This window comes from Eucalyptus grandis, chromosome 4 (genome assembly GCF_016545825.1).
Source record: "Eucalyptus grandis isolate ANBG69807.140 chromosome 4, ASM1654582v1, whole genome shotgun sequence".
Lineage (NCBI taxonomy): Eukaryota > Viridiplantae > Streptophyta > Magnoliopsida > Myrtales > Myrtaceae > Eucalyptus > Eucalyptus grandis.
This window is the reverse complement of record NC_052615.1, coordinates 14811302-14831669: the sequence shown is the minus strand read 5'-3', so window position 1 is coordinate 14831669 and position 20368 is coordinate 14811302. Positions and strand designations below refer to the sequence as shown.

At 40.7% G+C, this 20368-nt stretch overlaps 2 protein-coding genes across 2 annotated transcripts; both read right to left on the bottom strand.

Annotated features, from left to right (window-relative positions):
* Nucleotides 1–9197: 9197 nt before the first annotated feature.
* On the bottom strand, nt 9198–13381 carry LOC104442755 (pentatricopeptide repeat-containing protein At3g13160, mitochondrial). The gene is made up of 2 exons (XM_039311068.1): nt 12018–13381; nt 9198–9483 (listed from the first exon to the last, which is right to left on the bottom strand). Exon 1 carries the CDS (start codon nt 13299–13301, stop codon nt 12180–12182), a length of 1122 nt encoding a protein of 373 aa, XP_039167002.1. The 5' UTR covers nt 13302–13381; the 3' UTR covers nt 9198–9483; nt 12018–12179.
* A 1415-nt stretch (nt 13382–14796) lies between these two features.
* Nucleotides 14797–15618, bottom strand: LOC104441156 (pentatricopeptide repeat-containing protein At3g13160, mitochondrial). The gene has a single exon (XM_010054164.3). It carries the CDS (start codon nt 15616–15618, stop codon nt 14797–14799), a length of 822 nt encoding a protein of 273 aa, XP_010052466.2.
* Nucleotides 15619–20368: the final 4750 nt, after the last annotated feature.

Genomic DNA, 20368 nt, shown 5'->3' with positions numbered 1-20368 from the left:
AATGCCGGCGTAATTAGACAGTCCATGGGATTCGCCCCGTAGCCGACTTAACTTTTTCATGATCTTTTCAAACTGTCTATGGTGCGGCTATTTTCTCGGCAAATTTGCAGGTGTCATGACGGTGTTTGAGGCAACTATAGAGTTGGGCTCGGCTTGAGTGGATTTCATTTGTCTTGAGAGTTGTTGAAGGATAATGGACATCCTGTCCTACGCCGTCTTCAATGTTAATAAGGCGATTTTGTACATCATTACGATCGGGTCCTATTGCATGAGGCCATTCACGAGCAATTGGTGGTCGGCGATTCATAATTACGTTCGTGTTGAAAACAATGAATGAGCACGACAAGTAAACAAAGATTGACCCATGGCAATGGTCTAACTGCTTTCTTATTTATCAAAAGAGGATTTTATAGACCATGAGACTTCGACATTTAGAACTTGAAATTGAAAAGACAGAATGAAATACTAGACATTAAACAAAAGTCCCTAAACAATGGGACAAAACCTTCACAATATTAACACTAAGGGGCACATGATTGCTAATTTATATGCGACGGGGAGCCTTGCTCTTGTGAGGACGCCTACTTCCTTGGGCTGGCTCTGAGGTGTGCATCCAGTCCATTCCCAAATCCCTCTTCATGAGCTCTGCTTGCTCGTGTTGGCTGCTCTCGCTGATCGAGTGAGGGACTAATGGCTTCCATCTTTTCGGGATGCGATGGTTATGGATGTAGGACATGGAGGCGTGGTGGGCTTTTTCTTCTCCCTCAAGCCCTTCAGGTACCACAATCCTTTTGCGATGGCAGCTGTTCCAGGTTTCCTCAGCGATAGAAATTTCGAATGCATAGTCACGACTTGTGTTGAAAAGAACTGGAGGGATCATCCTCTTGAAAGGCGGTGGGATCTTCTGAAGGGCTCCATATTGTCATGCTACCCGATACGGGTAATAGGGAATGGCGCCGGTGAGTCCGAGCAATGGAATTGGGCGGGTGCGTATGTAAGCAAAGCGGGCCCTCTTTTCATGGAACCAACCAGCACACCATTGGAATGCCTCAGGAGCTGGGTCTCTTAGGAAGCTTACCTAATTTAAACAACTTTGATTGGAAATGCATGGTCCTAGAACCATAAATTTTTGTAACGGATTTTCGAAAGCATTTGTTTCAGACGATCGCATGAAGTCTCGAAATTCGCTTAGGTGAGAAAAGAACCGGACTTGTAAAATTTCAGGAGAGGCTCGCATGATTTTCTCCGAGTTGTCTTTAAAACGATTAAATGACAAGAATGTTTCAGTTAAAATCATGTTGACATAATTCCCCCTCTTAAGATCGATCAACTATCCATGCCATCTTGGGAGTTATGGCATTTCTTTGATGGGGGAAGATGATGAGCCCGAAAAAGGCTAGGAGGAAAATCTCACTTTTCTGGGTCATAGGCTGATTTTGGAAACATGCATTCATAAATTCCAGTGGGCAGGTATTATGGTTATCTTCAAGAATTTGTATCATAGTATGGACTTCAGTTCTTAAAAGCCGTGCTAACCCACGTATCGGGATGATGCACATCGATGGCCCGACAAGCTTTTTCTCAAGAGGCATTCCGTGATGATGCTATATTCTTCCAGGGTTGGGGTTAGCTCAAACCTACCAAATATAAAAGTAACCGTCTTCGGCACTAGAAATGTGCCATGGCTTGTATGACTTCAGGACGAACAGTCATTTGGATCAATGATAGGAGATGACCGACTTTGGCCTTCACGCGCTCTTGGGCAAACTGATCTAATTGACCCCACCATCTGAAGAGCTCCGCCTTGGGAGTAGGAATGAACTGGATATCGTCTTTCCCCATCACATATAAACTGAGACTTGAAAAGCTTATCCTAAATTGCCATGGGCCAAATAAAAAGACTGAGTAACAGTAAAGAAATCACTTTGCTTTTAAAGAAAAATGGCAAGCACAAAGACATGCGCATGGGATGTGCGGCTCGATTTCTAACTCAGAAGGCTTGATGAAATTAAAAAGGTATCCGCCCGTCGCAGTCTCGCGTTAGAAAAGCATACCCCCTTAACCTCGGCTAAGAAATTCGGGAAAAGAAATGCAACCTCTACATCGCAGTCTCGCGTTCGAGGTCGTATCTTTCTTAACACCATCCTAGAAATCCTATGGCGGCCCGGGTCCCGGCCGGGTTGTGTGTGTCATGTGTAGTGTTTAAAACAAGAAAGCAAGCACAACAGTTTATAATCACAAAAACATTTTATTTTAACATAATAAAAACTTTAAGCTATTACCCTGCATAAAAAAAAAAAACCAAGTCAAAGCAAAGCATTTAAACAAAGATAAAATGGCCTAAGTCCTCAAAAGTCCCCAGCGGAGTCGCCAAGTGTCGCGACCTTTTTTTTTTCTTGGCGCCCGCATCGGGTACGGGCGCCTAAGGAGGCTAATGGCTCGGCTGAATTTATTAAGCCCGGACTCTCCCAAGTCCACCAATTCACGACTTTAATAGTTTAAGTTTTTAACCTATAAATCAATTTTTAAAATGGAGTCGCCACTAATCGATTTGGGGTGGGTTGATTAGAAACCCAAGTGAAGTATCGGGAGAAATACTCACTCTGCGCAACCTGTGAGAGAAATTAGGATCGGAGACTTGATTACACTAGTTAATCACTAATGCCCTTTCGGTACCTAATCTTGTTTAAACCCCGAGGTTTTTGGATGTTCGAGGATTTTCCATGCATTTTTGGAGGAAAAACATTTTTGAGTATTTTTCTCATTTTTGGACATAAAAGGGATTTTTTTTTTTTGGTATTTTTGGTATTTTTGGGAAAATACAAGTCTTTTTGGCTTTTTCTGAATTTTTGGCTTTTTTTCATGAATTTTTGGCTTTTTTTTTTTGGATTTTTGGCATTTTTTGGAAAATATGAAATATTTTCGATTTTTTTGATTTTTCGGAAAATAAAATATTTTTAAATATTTTTATTAATATTTTTGGAAAATAAATTATTTTTTGATTTTTCTCGATTTTTAGAAAATAAAACATTTTTTAATATTTTTTTTTTTGAAAATAAAACACTTTTGATTTTTTTTTTTAAATAAATTATTTATTTATTATTTATTAGAATATTATTTTATATTAAAATAATAAAACAAAACCGGCCCGGGTCGGATCCACGGGTTAGGTCCGACCCGGCCGGTGACCCAAACGCGGGCCCGACTCAGATTTTTCGTCTTTCTTTTTTTTTTTTTTTTTTTTTAAAACGACGCCGTGGCCCAAAAGCCCGCTTTCGAAAATAACCGGGCCGACCCATTGACCCGGTTCGGCGAAACCCTACCCGATTCGCCGAACCGGATTTCCGCCGCCCAAAAATCACGGAAACCCTACCCGACTCGCCGACCCGGATCCGACTCCACGACCCGGCTTCCAACCTCCCTTGGCCTCGCAAAACCCTACCCGACTCGCCGACCCGGCTCCGATTCGGCGACCCGGAAAATCGCAAACCCTAGGGTTTGCAAATCCTTGCGCCGAGGGAGGAAAACCGAGGCATTACGGCGGCGACGGCGGTGGCGACGCGGTGACAAACCGCCTACGGGGACGGCGAGGACGAGCAACAACACGGTGGCGCTGGTGTGGTTGGTGGCGACGTGGTCCAAGAGGGGGAATGCGACGGCGATAACGCGATTTTGACGGCGGTGTGAGTTCACGTTACACCGTCCGTGACGGCAAACTTGAACGGCGAACGGTGGCGACGGCGGCGGCTACGATGGTGGCAACTCAGCCTCTCGATCCGGCGCGGCTTTGGCGGATCGATCACGGCAATGGCTCTGCAGGGGGAAACACAACAACAAACCCTTCGAGGCGACGGCGTCGGGACTTGAACGGCGTCCGCGGCAACACAAGCAAAAAAAAACCAGATCTACTCGGCCGGACCCTCCTCGGCCTTGATTTCTCCTCACTCAGGCCAGATCCGAGCCTCCACCGGCCGGATCTGACCTTCTCGAAGTCACTCGCCGCCGGCCTTCCCCGAAGTCTCTCGGTGGAAGGCAGGCTGAGCTCGCGACTTGAGCTCTCTCCTGCGCTCGCCCTTCAACCCTTCCCGATGTCTCTCAGTGAAGGATCTCCGAGCTCGCCACAGTCTCCGACGATGCTTGCGGCCACCTATTTATAGGCGAAGGAACTCCGGTCGACGGAGGGGTTCGGTTGCCGGCCTCCGACTTACCCACCGGTTTCGCTCGGCCGAACCGGTGTCCCATCGAGCTTTCCAGCGAAGCTCGCTCGACATTAATGGCGCCTGATCTTATCCTCTCCGGTCGATGTCGGCCTACTCCCCTCGGCCGTAGGCCGTCCTTCGCGCGCATCGCCAGCCACCGCGCGTGAACTATAAAGGCGGAGAAAGATGGAGCGAGGAAGAAGAAGAGGGAAGAAGGAGAGAGAAGGAGGGTGGGGCCAAGCCGCACAAGCCCACGTGAAGAAAATGGGGGGTTGCTTTTGTTTTTCTTTTCTTTTGTTTTTACTATTTTTTTGTTGTTTTTGCTACTTATTTGGTTTTTGTTATCTAAAACCTAACCTAATTAAACCTAATTAAAATTTTAGGTGTCAACAGGAGTTGATGCTTCCGAAAGGTGCCGATTGTCACCCATTTGCTCCTTGTGGATGATCTCTATCTGCTTTGTAAGGCGGATCGTGAAACTTGTCGGACTCTTAGCTTAAGTGCTCGATCTTTTATGTGATTCCTTGGGGCGAAGAGTGAACAAGAAAAAGTCAAAAATATATTTTTCTCCAGTAATGTCACTGACGATGATAGAAGCGACTTGCACCCAATAGTGGATGTAAGCAATGTAAATGATCTGGGCAAGCATTTAGGTTTCACCTCTGAATGGAGATGGCAGAGGGACCTCTAAATTTGCTAGTCAGCGAGAAAGTTGGGGAAAAGCTTGCTGGTTGCTGGGCATTTATGTTGTCTATGGTTGGAAAAAATACTCTCATCGGGTCCACTAACGAGGCTATCATGTGCAGATTGAGACTCTTCTCTCCAGCATCTTCGATCAGCTATATAAAATATAAGATGATGAGCTAGTTCCACCAAAAATTCTAAATTATATGTACGGTGATAGTAATGTCCCAAACTTGTCTTTGTATCTGTGGCGCTTCCAAACTTTTTTAGCTATGACATCAATATGAAAAGTTTTTTTTTTTTGTCACAAAAATCCCTAAACATGTACTAGTGTAATAAGAATAACCGCCATCACTAGATGGCTGCTAAAACTCCAAAGTGGTGGCTTTCATGGACAATAGCCGAGCAGTGGAGCAGATGTGGATTTGACGCTGCTTTCATCTATGCCAAAAGACGTTGTTTCATGGATTATGTCAGTTTGAGGGCTCTAAAAATGGCCAATGCGGCAATTTATCATAGAGGTCCATTTTTTGAAAAAACAAAATATACACCTACTTTTACAAGTTGTATACTTTGAGGGTCAAGTGGATTTTAATACGTATAAGTCATATCCAAACCTACAAATTGACAAACAATGTCGTCTTGCACTAAGCTAAAATCACGTCAGCCCAATATCCTTGTGATTGTTCGTGCATGACGCCACGTCAGATTTTTTAAAGCCATCGTTGATGGCAATATGACAGAAGGTATTTTTGGGCTACTCGTACAAGCATGCGGTATTAGTGACGATGAAGTTTTATTTATGGTATTGGCGTCACTATGGACAAAATTTAGGAGTTGTGATGGCTTCTTTCTTTTTTTAACGGTGGATTTCCAAAAAAAAAAAAAAACAACTTTATTGATGTCAATTTTCAAGTCTTCAATGCTTGTTGGAAGGTGAAAGCATTCAATGAATGGTCTAGTCAAGAAAGCCTTCTCTCGTGGCAACTTAGAACTTGTTCCATATCCATCGCCCACTACGATACTCTCAAAAAACTCAATCTCTATCCGTGATGTCTACTAAATAAGTACAGATATGTAAACAAGTAATTTGAGATACATGTCATTTACATGTTGCTTGCTGCAAGTGCCGCCCTTTCCACGTGAGAAAGGGAGGTGGGGAGTTTGATTCCTCACCTTTTCAAAGGAGTTAGAGATGAAAACGTTTAGTTTTAAGTGTGGGGTTTGACTCCCGCAATTTGCGAAGAAATAGAACAAATGTTTGAAAGTGAGTTGAGAGTTCGATTAGGATAGATTAAAAAAATTAAAAAGTAAATATGGGTAAATAAGTAATTTGATATACATATTATCTATATGCTAATTCAATAATGAAAATATTCGACTTTCAAAACACGGACCGCAAAGTACAAGAAAAAAGGTCCCTGACCTGAAGAATGTAATATTTGCCATTTTGCGTGACTTAAAAAATGTAGTTGATTATTCTAGTAGTTATTTGTAAGTAAGGAGACAAATAGTATCATGCAATGACAGATCTCCTAGATTCATAACTATCTTAACTCTTCATGGGCTCAGATGTCGTCATCAGAAAAATAATCATCATTGCGTCTACTCAATAAGGAATTATTCAATCTTTAGAACATTTTGCGACCTTCCCGAAAGTGAACCATTTGGGGGAAAGCTAATAGATTACTAAGTCCAAAGAATTAACACATCCTCTTCCAAATTCTACCGATCACAACTTGGTGCTCAATGTTAATTTGTTCAATTAAACATGCAAATAAATTTATTTAATAGTCACCATTAATCAGTTATTGATTAGTTAATTGGACACCTAAGTAAAGTGTACGAGAGGAGTTTACTTCCACGTACCAGAGATTTAATGAATTTGGGTAAATGTGTCCAATTGGTACAAGTTTGAGATTTTTTGTACTAGAGAATTAAGTTTAGGGTGAATATATTATAGTAGGCCTAATTTAAGACTTTTTGTGGCTTTTGCCCTCTAATTTAAAAGTGCTTGTTAAGAGTTCTGTTCGCAAAACTCATCTCAAACACATGATTTAAGTCAATTTGAGGACAGTTAAATGACTTGGAAAATTTCTGCAAATTGCAGGAGAAGATTCTCTAGCTGTTTGGCTATGATCACAACCAGAAATACCACTTGCTTTGAGCCAAACAATGCTATGTCTGATAGAATTGTCAAATAATCGTCCCTGATAGTTCACAAGCTCTAGGTTCCCGAGGGATTAAAACCAACGCGCAGACGTGCAACGTCCCCTATGTATAACGCGTAAATATGGTATGGAGTATGTCCATGATCGAACACGTCATCGTTGACGCAATTCTCCATCCGCTTGTGCATACGCAAATGACGTTCACGCGGGACTAAGTCCCAATCAACGATGCATCTACTAATCAAAACATGATTCCTGTTCATGACTTTTAGAAAGGTCAATGTAGATGCACGCGAAGATCGAGGCTTCTGCGTGGTCGAACGTAATTGGAGTCCCGCTAAAGGCCACTCTAATTAAATTTAATTAAGACGAAATCAAGATTTAGTCTAATAAGACATGCCAACATAGACAGTAACCGGTGAAACGTGTACACATAAATACTGGTTTGACGATCATTTTAGCCTTCTAAGTTGAGCAGAATAATGTATGACCAAGAACAAAAACTTAAGCATAATGAAATGAGCGAAGATGATAATAATAATAATAATTAAATTCCATTAATAAAAGATAAATTACTGTGATGAAAATCCATATGTACGCGTGCACTATAGAAACATCTCGAATTTATACTAGATTGTTCTTTATGAAAAGGAAGTTCGATTAAAGAAATCAGATAGTTCAATCAAAGGGAACATACTGACCGACTTTGCTGCATAATATCTTAAAGCAAGGCATAAAAAATAATGTCTAAATCTCATGTGATGCACGGACGCCCTACCGGTCTCACGTTGAACCCCATCAAGATGTTAATGACCAAACAAGCACGAAATTGTTACGAAAGAACGAGCGATCGAACAATAATAAATCAGAAAATATAAAAAGTAAACCAAATACTTGATTTTTATGATTCAGTTGACTGAACCTACTCAACAAGTTCACCAATACGAGATTTTAATATAGATCAAGCGACACAAAGTATGTTACAATCATAGTCATGTCACTCAAACACTTTCAGCCTTCTTGAGCTTCCAATTATACAAAATAACTCACACAATATTTAGTCCTCATACTTTTTCACAAATCAATCTCCAAAGGAATGCAAAAAGTTGACGTGACAGAAAGCTTCTTCTAGTTAGGTGCAAAGTTAAACAAAACTTACAACAAGAATTTTCAAAATCTGCAACTTCAAAGCTTTAGTTGCTCTTAACAGAACTCAACCAAAAGCTTAGTCTAACTGTCCTTGAGGACACCACCAGCGTACGCACGATGTGGACCGTGCTTCCACACATTTCAATGTTGGTTGGGTTTCATTCAATGAGCTCAATCTCGAGACATATTACCAAACACAAACAGTGATTAATTTATTTTCGGTTAATCCCCTTTATTCTTTGGCCAAGCCCGGTCAATCCCTTCAATCATATTATTATTATTTAATTTATTTTCAGTTAATCCCCTTTATTCTTTGGCCAAACCCGGTCAATCCCTTCAATCAATCCCTTCAATCATATTATTTGGGACCACGAAGTTGCCTTGGCGTTTGCTCTCTAGTTTTGTTTAGCTTAAGGCATGTGAAGCATGTGCCAAATGTTTGGTAGTTTGTGTCGTGATTACTGCGTGTGATCAAAGAGGAGACCTTTTGTGACGTCCCAGCAGTGTCACATACTAAGTGCAAGTGGAAATTATACAGATTATTATCATGACATAACTTGTTGGTTTCAATTATCGAACTATAGCATCCAAACCTAATTGGTTAGCATGTATAACATGGATATTTTATGATTTGAAACGTTTATAACACACGATCACCCTGTAACAATCCTATTACTTAGCATTAGACAATCCAATCACTTAGCATTAGACAATCCAACTAAGAACATATATAAGGATTATGAGAAGCTTCGTTAACTTTCTTGTTGAAAACCATTCGGGCTTACATACGTCGATTTGGATTACTTACAAGTCCTTCATCAATGCACAACATATATTTATATGTTCATGAACAAAAGTGTAAGTAATTAGCTAGGGAAAGGGTGAGAGAGGTTCCTAACTTCATTACCCCCTACACTAGCCCACGTTCATAAAAAACAAAAAAACCAAAAATAACATAAACAAAAACAAAAAGCAAAACAAAAGACATCTTCTTCGGCTTCATCATGATCTGGGTGCCTAAGCACTTCCTGTCCCAGCTACAGGTCCTCTAGCGTCGAACTAAAGAGGGCCAAACAGCTAAACAGCTCCCTTTCATGGTTTATGAACCAAGCAATGAACCTCATAGGAATCTAGTCTACCTTGCCATCGTCCATCCAAAGTGTAGCCTCATATCTCGTGCAGGTCAACTTGATATTTGGGTCACATACGTCGTGAAAAGAAACATCAATGTACGCTACCACCCCATAATGAGTGATTAGTGGTACATCCATACTAATGATCTGAAAAATAGAAAGGAATGAGCAATGCCCAGTAAAGAAATAATAAGACCCTAAGCTAGAGAATCCTCAGTTGCCAAAGAAAGCAAGAGAATACAATCAAATAGCTCAACATACTAAGGCAAGATTGTCACAGATATAACTAAATAAATACTAAAATGTCATATGAATAGTCACTTCGTAACAAACATGCTAAATGCACATGTATGCCTCATGCTCTTAATCTGAACTAAGATGAGATGTGATAACAACACACGAACTCACACGCTAAGTGGAATTTATATTATAGTGAGTCTATCAAAGTCCACCCTCAATCAGTTTACCCACCAGAACACAAGCCAACCCAATCAAGTCACTTCCGGAATCGCACGTCCGGACTTTCACGATATTGCTATCATGAGCATCTCACTTCGAGACATCCCAGTATCACACAATTGAGGCATCCCAAGATCACACAGCATGGGGCATCTCATTCCGAGGCATCCCTGATCACACATAATGACATCTCAACTCCGAGGCATCCTAATATCTCACTCAACCGAGGCATCCAAGATCACATAGCATAAACGTCCCACCCCGGGGCATCACCAGTATCTCAATATCAATGGAAATCTCTTACTCATTTAATTCTCACATTCCACACATCACACCTTTGAATTATATCACATCACGGCATGCATGAGACCTCAAGAGCACACAATCACTATAAGCAGCACTCATGCTCATACAGCATTTCATTCATGTTGCACTCATTGCACACGCATACCATAATTAATAATCGTACAATGGCCACACTTCGAATTACGGAAGAGACATGCTCATATACAAACTAACTATTATTACATGATCATTAGACTCCCTATATGCCATGAAAATCAGGTAAAGAAGCACAACATCTATTGCACAGTCTCAGATCAAGACAGGATACAAGCTGACAAGGGCAGTTTCAATCACAGAAGCAGAAAGTGCATCAAATCTCATCAAAATGCTACGAAATTTTAGTATGTTATAGAAGAGACATAGATTAACATTTTTCATGAAGAAACCTAACCCTATATCTCATTGTATAAAGAACAGTAATTTGTTGTCTTTACCCCTAAATTCTGCAGCAACTTCCAGATTAAGTGCCTACTGAAGAAGGATCATTTCACAACGAATCTCGACCGTTTGTTCTAAAATTTTGATATGTTATTCCTAAAGATGTGTTCTACATCTTTCATGAAGGGTTTAAAGTCAACTCCATCTAGAAAATTTCGTAAAATCCATAGAACTAGTTCTGCTGTTTTTCTGCAAGTCAGTTTGCTATTTTAAGGGAGGAATGTTCTCGCCAACTAATTTTCACAAGAAACAAAAAGCACAAGCATGCAAAGTGTGAGGAATGTTCTCACCAGCTAATTTTCACAAGAAACAAAAAGCACAAGCGTGCACTTAATCGCACACCTGCACGCAGGTATGGTGTGGTCTAGCCCTACCCAATCATTCATTTAAGTACACAAAGAAAACCCCACACTTATTAATTGGCCCACTTCCTCTCACTTTTCCTATGTGGGACAAGGAAAATGCACTTAATTTATTTTTATAAACAAACCTCCAACACTCGGGCCATACGATGGAGAGGATCCAATCATAGAGTGCAACTTAATTTGTGTTTTCGTAAAAATGTATACATACACACACACACACACACACACACACACACACACACACACACACACACACATATATATATATATATATATTATGATAGGGTATCTTCAATCAATTATTTTGAGGTCCTACACTAAGTTTTGTAAAAGGAATTTCACAAAATTAAATGAAAATAATCATGTAATAGTCCAACTATTGCTTTCTGATTTCAAGGGAAAAAAATGGTCAATTTGCTGTACCGGACAGCTAAGCCTCCCAATCAAAGCTTATTAATTGATAGACTGAAGATAAAAATTCAGACTATTACCTTGATCTTATCGAAGGACCTGTTAGGTAATAAATCCACAAGTTTTCCAAGTAAGAAATCAGATGCATCTTTTAACGTGTTCTTATCTATGAAAGATAAGATTTTGATAAAATAGGCAGCAAAAATCCCACGAAAGATAAAGATTTGTTGCAAAAGCAAAGGGTTGCATGCAACGTCACAACCACGGGCACTTCTTATTTCAATAGAAGCCCTCAGACATCAGGACAGTGCAACGCAACAATCCAAAGGTTAGATAGCGAAGACAGAAATGCCATGCACCCAACGTGAATGAGCCCGTGAATCAGAGCCCTTGACTCACCTCGGCCAGGTAATATGAAGAATCATAATACATATGGCCAGCAGCACTCAGCTTTGTTGCTGAAAGGAACTCAAGAAGCGTGATAGCCTGAAACTCTATGCATTACACAATGCTTCAGTTACAGTTACACCGAAGAGTTCAAAACCCAGGAAGTCAAGACTCTATAGTCTTATCAACAGTGTCAATACCAATTTGTAGCTCCACAACAACAACAAAATCAGTGAAAACAGTGAAAGTAAAAGGCATTTCTTCAATAACAGGAACCTGTTTCATGCTTTGGCCTCGTTCACCGTGGCCTAGTTGATTGATAAAATGCCATGCACAACATCACATATCGAGGGTTGAGCTCAGCAAAGACCATCGAGGAAATGAAGTCTTGAGTTGGTAACCATAACAGTTGATTGGTGCATAATGCGAGAAAAACCATTATCCTGCTTGAGGCAATTTTAGATTATACGGTGTCTTCTTGGTCTTGCCGTGTTCCACAATCTCTGTTGCCAATTCAACCTTGCATTCCCGAAACAAGAAATCTACAACATTCTGCAGAGTATTTGTTACACGAAGTAACTTTTGATCCATGGCCTTGATGCAAAGCCTATGCACCGATTCATAGTCACCCTTTTCACAAAGCAAGGGGACAAGAACGGATACCGTCACCTGATCAACATTGCACTTACTCTCAACAAGCCGCCGATACCAGTTCTTGGCTTCATCCAAGTCTCCATTTCGGCAACACCCAACAATAAAAGCATTATAGCTGTGTGTATCAGCCTGGATTCCCTTATCCCGCATTTCATCTAACAGCTTAACAGCATCTGCGACTCTGTTCTGCAAAACTGCTCCACGAAGTCTTGGATTGTAACTCCTGACGCTAGGAGTAACATTCTTGCTCACCATTAAATCCCATATCTTCTCGCCTTCCGATAACCTGCCATTTCCATAAGAAGCCTCAAGCAGGGTATTCCACGTTATCAAATTAGGCTCAACCCCTTTTCCCTCCATCTCATCAAGCAACGAAACAGCAGAATCAAGATCACCCATCAGGCAATAGCCCTTAATAACCGTATTGTAAGTGCAAACATCGACGTCCAGAGACAGCTTCTCCGGCAACACCCGGAAGATCCCCTCGACCTCATCGAACTTCTTGGAATCGACGCAGGCGGCCAAAAGGGCATTGAGGTGCACCAGCGAGGGCTTCCGCGATGATAGGCTAGGCATTCCGTCGAACAGCTTCCGGGCGTGCTCGAACATGCCCGCCTTCCCGTAGAGGCCGATGAGGCGGACCGCGAACTTGTCGCCCGAGTGCGCCACGTACTGCTTCTGGTGCTCGAGGAGGTCCTCGATGAGGGCGAACTGCTGGTGGTAGGCGAGGCGTTGGACGGTCTTCTCGTACGGGACGCTGTTCCGACGGAAGTGGGTCGACCGGGAGAGCTTCTTGAACTTGGCGACCACCTTCCGGAGGTCTTGTCGTCCGCCGAGATGGTCTACGCGAGGGCGGGGTGGCGGCTTGGCGAAGACGCCGCTGAGGCGGCGGAGTACGGAAGACATGGATGGGGCGGCGCTCGCTTCCGCCAAAGGTTCGGACACTTTTTTTTTTTTCTTTTTTGAAAATAAAGGTTCGGACACTTCAGAGGAAGGGCTTTAGAACCGTTTTTGAGTTTAGCTGCAATTGCAAAGCAATGGCAAAAACCAAGTCAATTAATTAGCTAATTTTCGATCCACGATTATTTGAGATCAACTCGTCTAATTTCGAATTTAGTTCGAACTCGAGTTATTTAATTATCTTGTCGAATGGAGCTCTCGAACTCTGTACTACTTATATCCGACAAGTTAGCTCGCGAATTTCATTTTACTTTTATTAATTTTTTTCGAAGACAGGTCATGGTTATGAAAAGAAAATACCAATACCAGAAAGATACTTAGTATTTGAGTTTATTAGGCTGGAGTTCATTCTTATTTACAAGTTCGAGCTTGGATATTTCGATTTTCTAGCTACTTAGACGAAAAAAGGTGTGATTTTATGAATTTCAGGAGGAAACATGCCCTTATAATATTTTACTGTTCGATGGAAAATGCAACATGTCTCAACCTGGATGCTTATGATTATTTTGCATTTCGATCCAATGGTAAAATGTAGGGGCAAAATTTGATGCTAATAGGAGGGCGATATATATGTGCCCTAATTTTTTTGGAATAGGCATTGTGGTGTCTCCATGGCCATTATGACGAAGCAATTTAACAAAAGAACTAACTATTTTATAATATATATATATGTATGTATGTATATGGTACGAAGCCCTTTTTTTAAGAAAAATTAAACTACGACGTGTGGCGAGATGACTTTGATTTTCGAACAAACACGTTAAAAGGATTTGTGGACCTACAATAACATTATTTTCTTAATTTCTTGAGGCAAAATTTCCTGTATCCATAGACATGACAACTCGAGGGAACGAAAGAAATGCGTCCTAATCCAACTTCGAAAACCTTGGCTTTTGGGGTCTTTTCATCTAGTGATTTATTTAACTTTACAAGAACCCTACTCGTTAGCCATCAAAAAAGAAATTCGGGAGGAAGTGAACATCATAATCGCCTCCCTTAAGCGTTATCATACGGACTCACAGTGTCCCAAAAAATGTTCGGCTCTGAGGTTTCACCGAGTCTAATGTTGCCTCATCCTCATTAAACTTGTTTGCACAAAATCCAGTCCGAGGTGCTCTGCTCCTCCAAATGTTGCCGCAGCGGCCCCTCTGTTTCGAATTTTAGCTCTCTCCCGATTGGCCTTCTCTCTCCCTTACACCTTCTTCTGTATCACCACCCTCGTCGATAAGACGGGGACGACAACAATCTTGAGATCCGTGGCTCCCAAGCCTTAGATCTCAGTCTCGCTCAAGGCTTGATGAGCTCTACTTTATCATGGCCTAGTGGCTGAGGCAATGTCATCTATGACACCACATATTGAGGGTTGAGGCCAGCAAGCACCATTCGGAGAAACGAATCTGACAAGTAGTAACCATGAGATCGAAAGCATGAAAAATTGCCGTTACTCTGCTTGAGGCAATTCTAGTTCATATGGTTTTTTCTGCGCCTTGCCATGTTCCACAATCTCTTTTGCCAGTTCAACCTTCAATTCCTGAACCAAGAAATTCACAACATACTGCAGAGTATCCGTTCCAATAAATAACTTCTTATTTATGGCCTTGATACAAAGCCTGTGAGCCAATTCATAGTCACCCTTCTCACAAAGGAAAGGAGTGAGAGCAGATATTGTCACCCGATCGAGAGCACATCCACTCTCCATGAGCCGGCGGTACCAGTTCTTGGCTCCCATCAAGTCTCCATTTCGGCAACACCCGACAATAAAAGCATTGAAGCTATAAGTATCAGCCTCGATTCCCTTATCCCGCATTTCATCAAACAGCTTTACGGCATCGGCGACTCTGTTCTGCGAAAGTAACCCGCGAATTCTTGTATTGTAACTCCTGATGCTAGGGTTAAATTTCTTGCTCACTATTAGATCCCACATCTTCTCTCCCTCCAAGAACCTGCCATTTGCCTGAAAAGCCTCGAGCAGGGTGTTCAACGTGATTAAATCAGGTCCAATCCCCATTTTCTCCATCTCATCAAGCAATGAAAGAGCCGGATCAAGAGCCCCCATCAGGCAATAACCCTTAATAACCGTATTGTAAGTGCAAACATCAACATCCAGCGACAGTTTCTGCGGCAACAGCCGGAAAATCTGGTCGACCTTATCGAGTTTCCTGGAACAAACGCAGGCGGCCAAAAGGGCATTCAGGTGCAGCAGCGAGCGGTCAGTCTTCAGGCTAGGCATTTCGTCGAACAGCTTCTGGGCATGCTCGAACATGCCCACTTTCCCGTAAAGACTTATCAAACGGGCCGCGAACTTCTCGCTGGAGCCCCCACGTACTGCTTCTGGTCTTCGAGGAGTTCTTCGATCAAGGCGAACCGCCGATGCTTGGCAAGGCGCTGGACGGTCTTCTCGTAGAGGACACGTCTACGACGGAACTCGGCCGACTCGGAGAGTTGCTTGAACTCGGCGACCAGCTTCTGGAGGTCGCATTGTTTGCCGAGGTCTACGCGGGGGAGTCTGGGCCGTCCGGTGAAGACGCCGTGGAGTCGCCGGAGCACTGAGGACATGCCGTGTCGGTTTTTCCCACGAACGGATCAGAGGAATGTTCCTTAGAAAGGGTTGTCTCGTTTGCGACAACAGGGTCGGACCCCCTTTCAAAGTTGCAATGCAAGTCGTTTTAGGGTCAATTCCATGTCCTAAAACTTGTCTTAAATGTATATTTAAGTCCTAAAACTAATCTTTTGGATCCTAAAATTTCTAAAAGAACATAAATTGACGATTTCCATAACCGAAAGTAACATTCATTATAAATTTTTACCATATCACTTGCATATTCTGGAATCTAAAAATTAATGTATCACAAATTCCAGTTATATTCAGATTCCACATGTATTATTAATTAAATAATTGCAATGAATCATTATATTTAATAATCATCACATACGACCACAACTTATATTTAAACATACGAAAAGTATGAAATATCAACAAAGTAAATTTTTTAACCATAAAATGAAAACTCAGATTTATAGTTATAAAGTATATACTTATCATTGAGTACTATGAAATATTATAGGATTACTTGAAGATATAAATTGATAAAAAAAAAAAAAAAATTTGTTTCAAGTTCCACAATCCACCTACTTAGAATCTCGAATTTACCCATCGAAGTAGGTTTTCCAATATTTGAAACTTGTAACTTATCATGCGTATCTTAGAACTTGAAACCAAATAATTTTCCAGGGGTCCAGTTTTTAGTTCTAGGTTGTACCTTCAAATCATGCTCATCCCTAACCTCTAGCAACTTAAGGGGGTGAATTTGATTTTTATTTTGGGGTTTATGTTAACTTATTTAAATTCCCGAAAATAATTCGTGACTTTTGGTGGTTGGCTTTATCCGATCAAATCTGAAAAGTTACGTTTCTTAGCTTAGTTGATGAGTAAAAAAATAGACGAACATGTCCATTCGTATTGCTCTCTAATCTTAGATTCTCTAATTATTGTGTGCAAATGAGCATCTGAATACCTTTTCTTCTCAGTATTAAAATATTCACCCTTTTTCGCTTCATCTTTTTCTTTAGACTGACCATTAGAAGAAGTTTAAAATTTTGCTATCTCAAAATTTTTTGTATTTTCCTCTCCATCCCCAATTTTCTAACACATTTAATATAAAAGTATAGATTTTAGACCAACCAACAGAATTTATCAAAAGGGAAAAGCGAAACAACTAGCTGGTAATGTAAGAGATTATGCTAAGGTGGATTTATCATAACTATATGCAAGAAGAGTATAATATCCCAATGGGCGATATGTGTACGAAGAAAGTCAAACTACATAAGAATAAAATTAGGAAAAAGCATGTTGAGAATATATATTAAAAAAGAAGAATAATTATTTGTGAAAAGGGCAGAAACAAGCCATTGCCCAAATAAAAACAAGAATGTACAAAGAGATCTTTGAATCATATCTATTGTGAGACTTTGTGAGATTACTACGATTGTCCTAAAAGCTTAGTCTGGTCTCTTTACTAACAACTAAGCATAGAAATTTAATTGAGTAAATAAATGGGGTAAAAAAAGATTTGACCTCATAATCTTCAAATCTAATATCATGTGGGATTTTGTAGGATCATGACTAACTATTCTAAAAGCTTAAGTTATTAGATGAATGTATGATGTATTATTTAAATATTTTAACACATATAACCGTAAGATAGGTTGTTTGTAGTTCTATGTCCAAAGTATCCTTTTCATCCTTCCATGGGAAACTTCTAATAAAATTCACTATAGTCAAGGAAGCTATGGAAAATTAAAACAGAGCTTCATTGATTAGGAACATGTAGGTATATAAATTTTGAGTCATGTATATGTATAGTTATAGATATTTTTAAAGAAAGGGTTTCCAAGTTCCAAAAGAATGATGATGCATTCTGTTACTGTTCTGGTAAGCCAAGTACACAACTTTTCCATTGCCTCGCGCCTTGGAGACTGGAGAGCACATACACTTGGCGTCTGCAGTACGGTTCATTCGTTCTTTCCAGTCAACTATGGCAACTGCCCACTTAAAATCTTACATTGAGTCAGGCAAACTGATCAATGAACCCTTTTATGGACAATGATCAATGGAAACCCTTTTCATTTTTCTACAGAAGCGAGCATGATTCCCATCATTTTGCCCAGTAATTACTCAGCCCTTGATTATCTTACAAGCCCATATGAATAATCTTTTTTCTTTCTCTTTTTGTCTTTTAGGGTTTTGTCATAAATGAGATTGCCCAACAGAATGGAATTAACAACTGGACTGAACTACCCAACAAATAGGAACTCACAGCAACCAACAGAATTTCTCTCCTACATGGCATGATACTCTTGTGAGCATATGCTTTATATTACCGATCCAAGACTAGCTCCCATTTCAAGTACTTCTCATTCTCAATGTCTCCTCCTCAAGAAGATTTATCCCAATTGGCCACTCACTTGAAGTTCAATCCATCCTTGATTTGCAGCATGGACGGACTGTGCTTAAGTGAAATCAGAGGTTGCAAAGATGGGAGGATTGGCCGAGGGCAGCTCGAGGACGATGGTGACGACACTCAATTCAAGTCCAAGAACCTGGAAGCCGAGAGGCGGAGGCGATTAAAGTTGAGCCAGAGGCTCCTGACACTACGCTCATTAGTCCCGAAAATCACAAATGCAAATACCCACGAACCTACTGATCATTTTTGTGCGGACATATATGAGTATAGATTCTGACCTGCGAATATTTTTGTGCTTTCTGTCTATGTCAGATGAACTTGGCAACAATTTTAGATGATGCCGCAACTTACATAGTGGAGCTGAAGAAGAATGTGGATGCCCTGAGCGACCAACTTCTCGAAATGGAGGCATCGTCTGAAGATGGGCCAAAGGCATTGGTCGATGAGATTGATGCAGCGCAGGATATGGAAGCAAATGGGATTAAGGTTTAGAAATTCAATGTTGGGTCATCTTTTGATGCTGACTTGTGAAACTGATTGGTCTAACTCTTTGTTGGTGGGTGCACAGCCAGATGTTCAGGTGACCGGCATTGATGAACATAAGCTGTGGATTAAGATTGTAATCCCAAAGAGAAGGAGCCAATTCACCAAGTTGTTGGAGATGCTGAGTATTTGTGGTTTTGAACCGACAGATACCAGCATCACCACATTCAAAGGCGCAATGCTCATATCGTTATGTATGGAGGTATGCTCAACAAAAGTAAATGAACTTTGGCAATTGAACATGGCTGATCGATGGTCTGTGATTATGTGTTTTATGGTTCAGGGAGCTTCTGGCGAAATGCTCAAGGCTTCACAGACCAAAGACTTGCTCCAGGAGATCATCAAAGGCATTTAATCAGACAAAAATTTTATAATTAGGAAACATCTTAAGGCATAATAAAATGAGGGACATCTCTCCAATTTTCAGTTTTCTTCCCTAGATACATTATCCTACACATTTATGATTATCTAAAGACTGGTGATCGATTATGTGGATTCCGCAGTTGGAAAGTCAGATTAAGCTTGAAATATATGCATGAGAATGATTTACAGTTTTTATACGTAACAATAACATGATGGATCAACTGTAGAATCATACCTAACCGATCCTTAGTATAGATAATAAGTGAACCTCAAGAAGCGAGACATTGAAGTAGAAAGCTGTCTTCAGTTCATCATGCCTGTTAAGAGAGGCAATAAAAGAAATCAGGAACATGGGATACCAAACAGAGTTTTGTAATGTGATCCGACTCTTGCCTCAAGACAGACTTACTCAAAACTCTTTTCATATTACTTAAAGATACAAACTTCGCAATCTGTTCGATTCCACGTGACTGATTTTGCAGCTGATATCTAATTTGTTCCAACTCACTGATTTGCTTACAGTCAGTGCACGCTAGTCCCATGGTGATAGAGCATTACATATCCAACAAGACAGTGAGGTATTCCCTGGAAAAACGGAAAGAATCTCATTGACTAAATTTCTTCTTCACAAGAGTGTTGAACGTTCCTGAGACCGTGTTAGAAAGAAAGACACAGTTGTTCTTGCTTGTCTTATGTGAACTGACATTCATCTTCTTCAATGACTATGCATATATAAAAAAAAAAAAAGAAAGGTAAGAGTCTCAATACATGGTCTTTGGATGTTTCCTCGGATCAAGCCTACCCAAACGCAACCTCCCCTTGTTAAAGCAAAAACATCTTTCTAAGTTTTGACGCTTGTTTTCAAAAGTTTGAGTCAACCTTAACCTAAAATATGGTTTGCGTTTGTGGACCATGGTCTTCTGACCGCGGTCTTGCCAACTTTTTCTAAATTACTTTACAAAAGAAGGATTCAGTTCAATCCTATTCACTTATATATAAGCCTCTCACGTCTCATATATTTGCATTGCTCTGCATTCTTGGTCCAAGAATCCTTCAAGGCAGCAATTACATGGCTCGGCTGCATCCAGCCATGTATATTGCATCAGCCTTGTTTTTCATGTTCGTGGCCAAGACGTGGGCAAA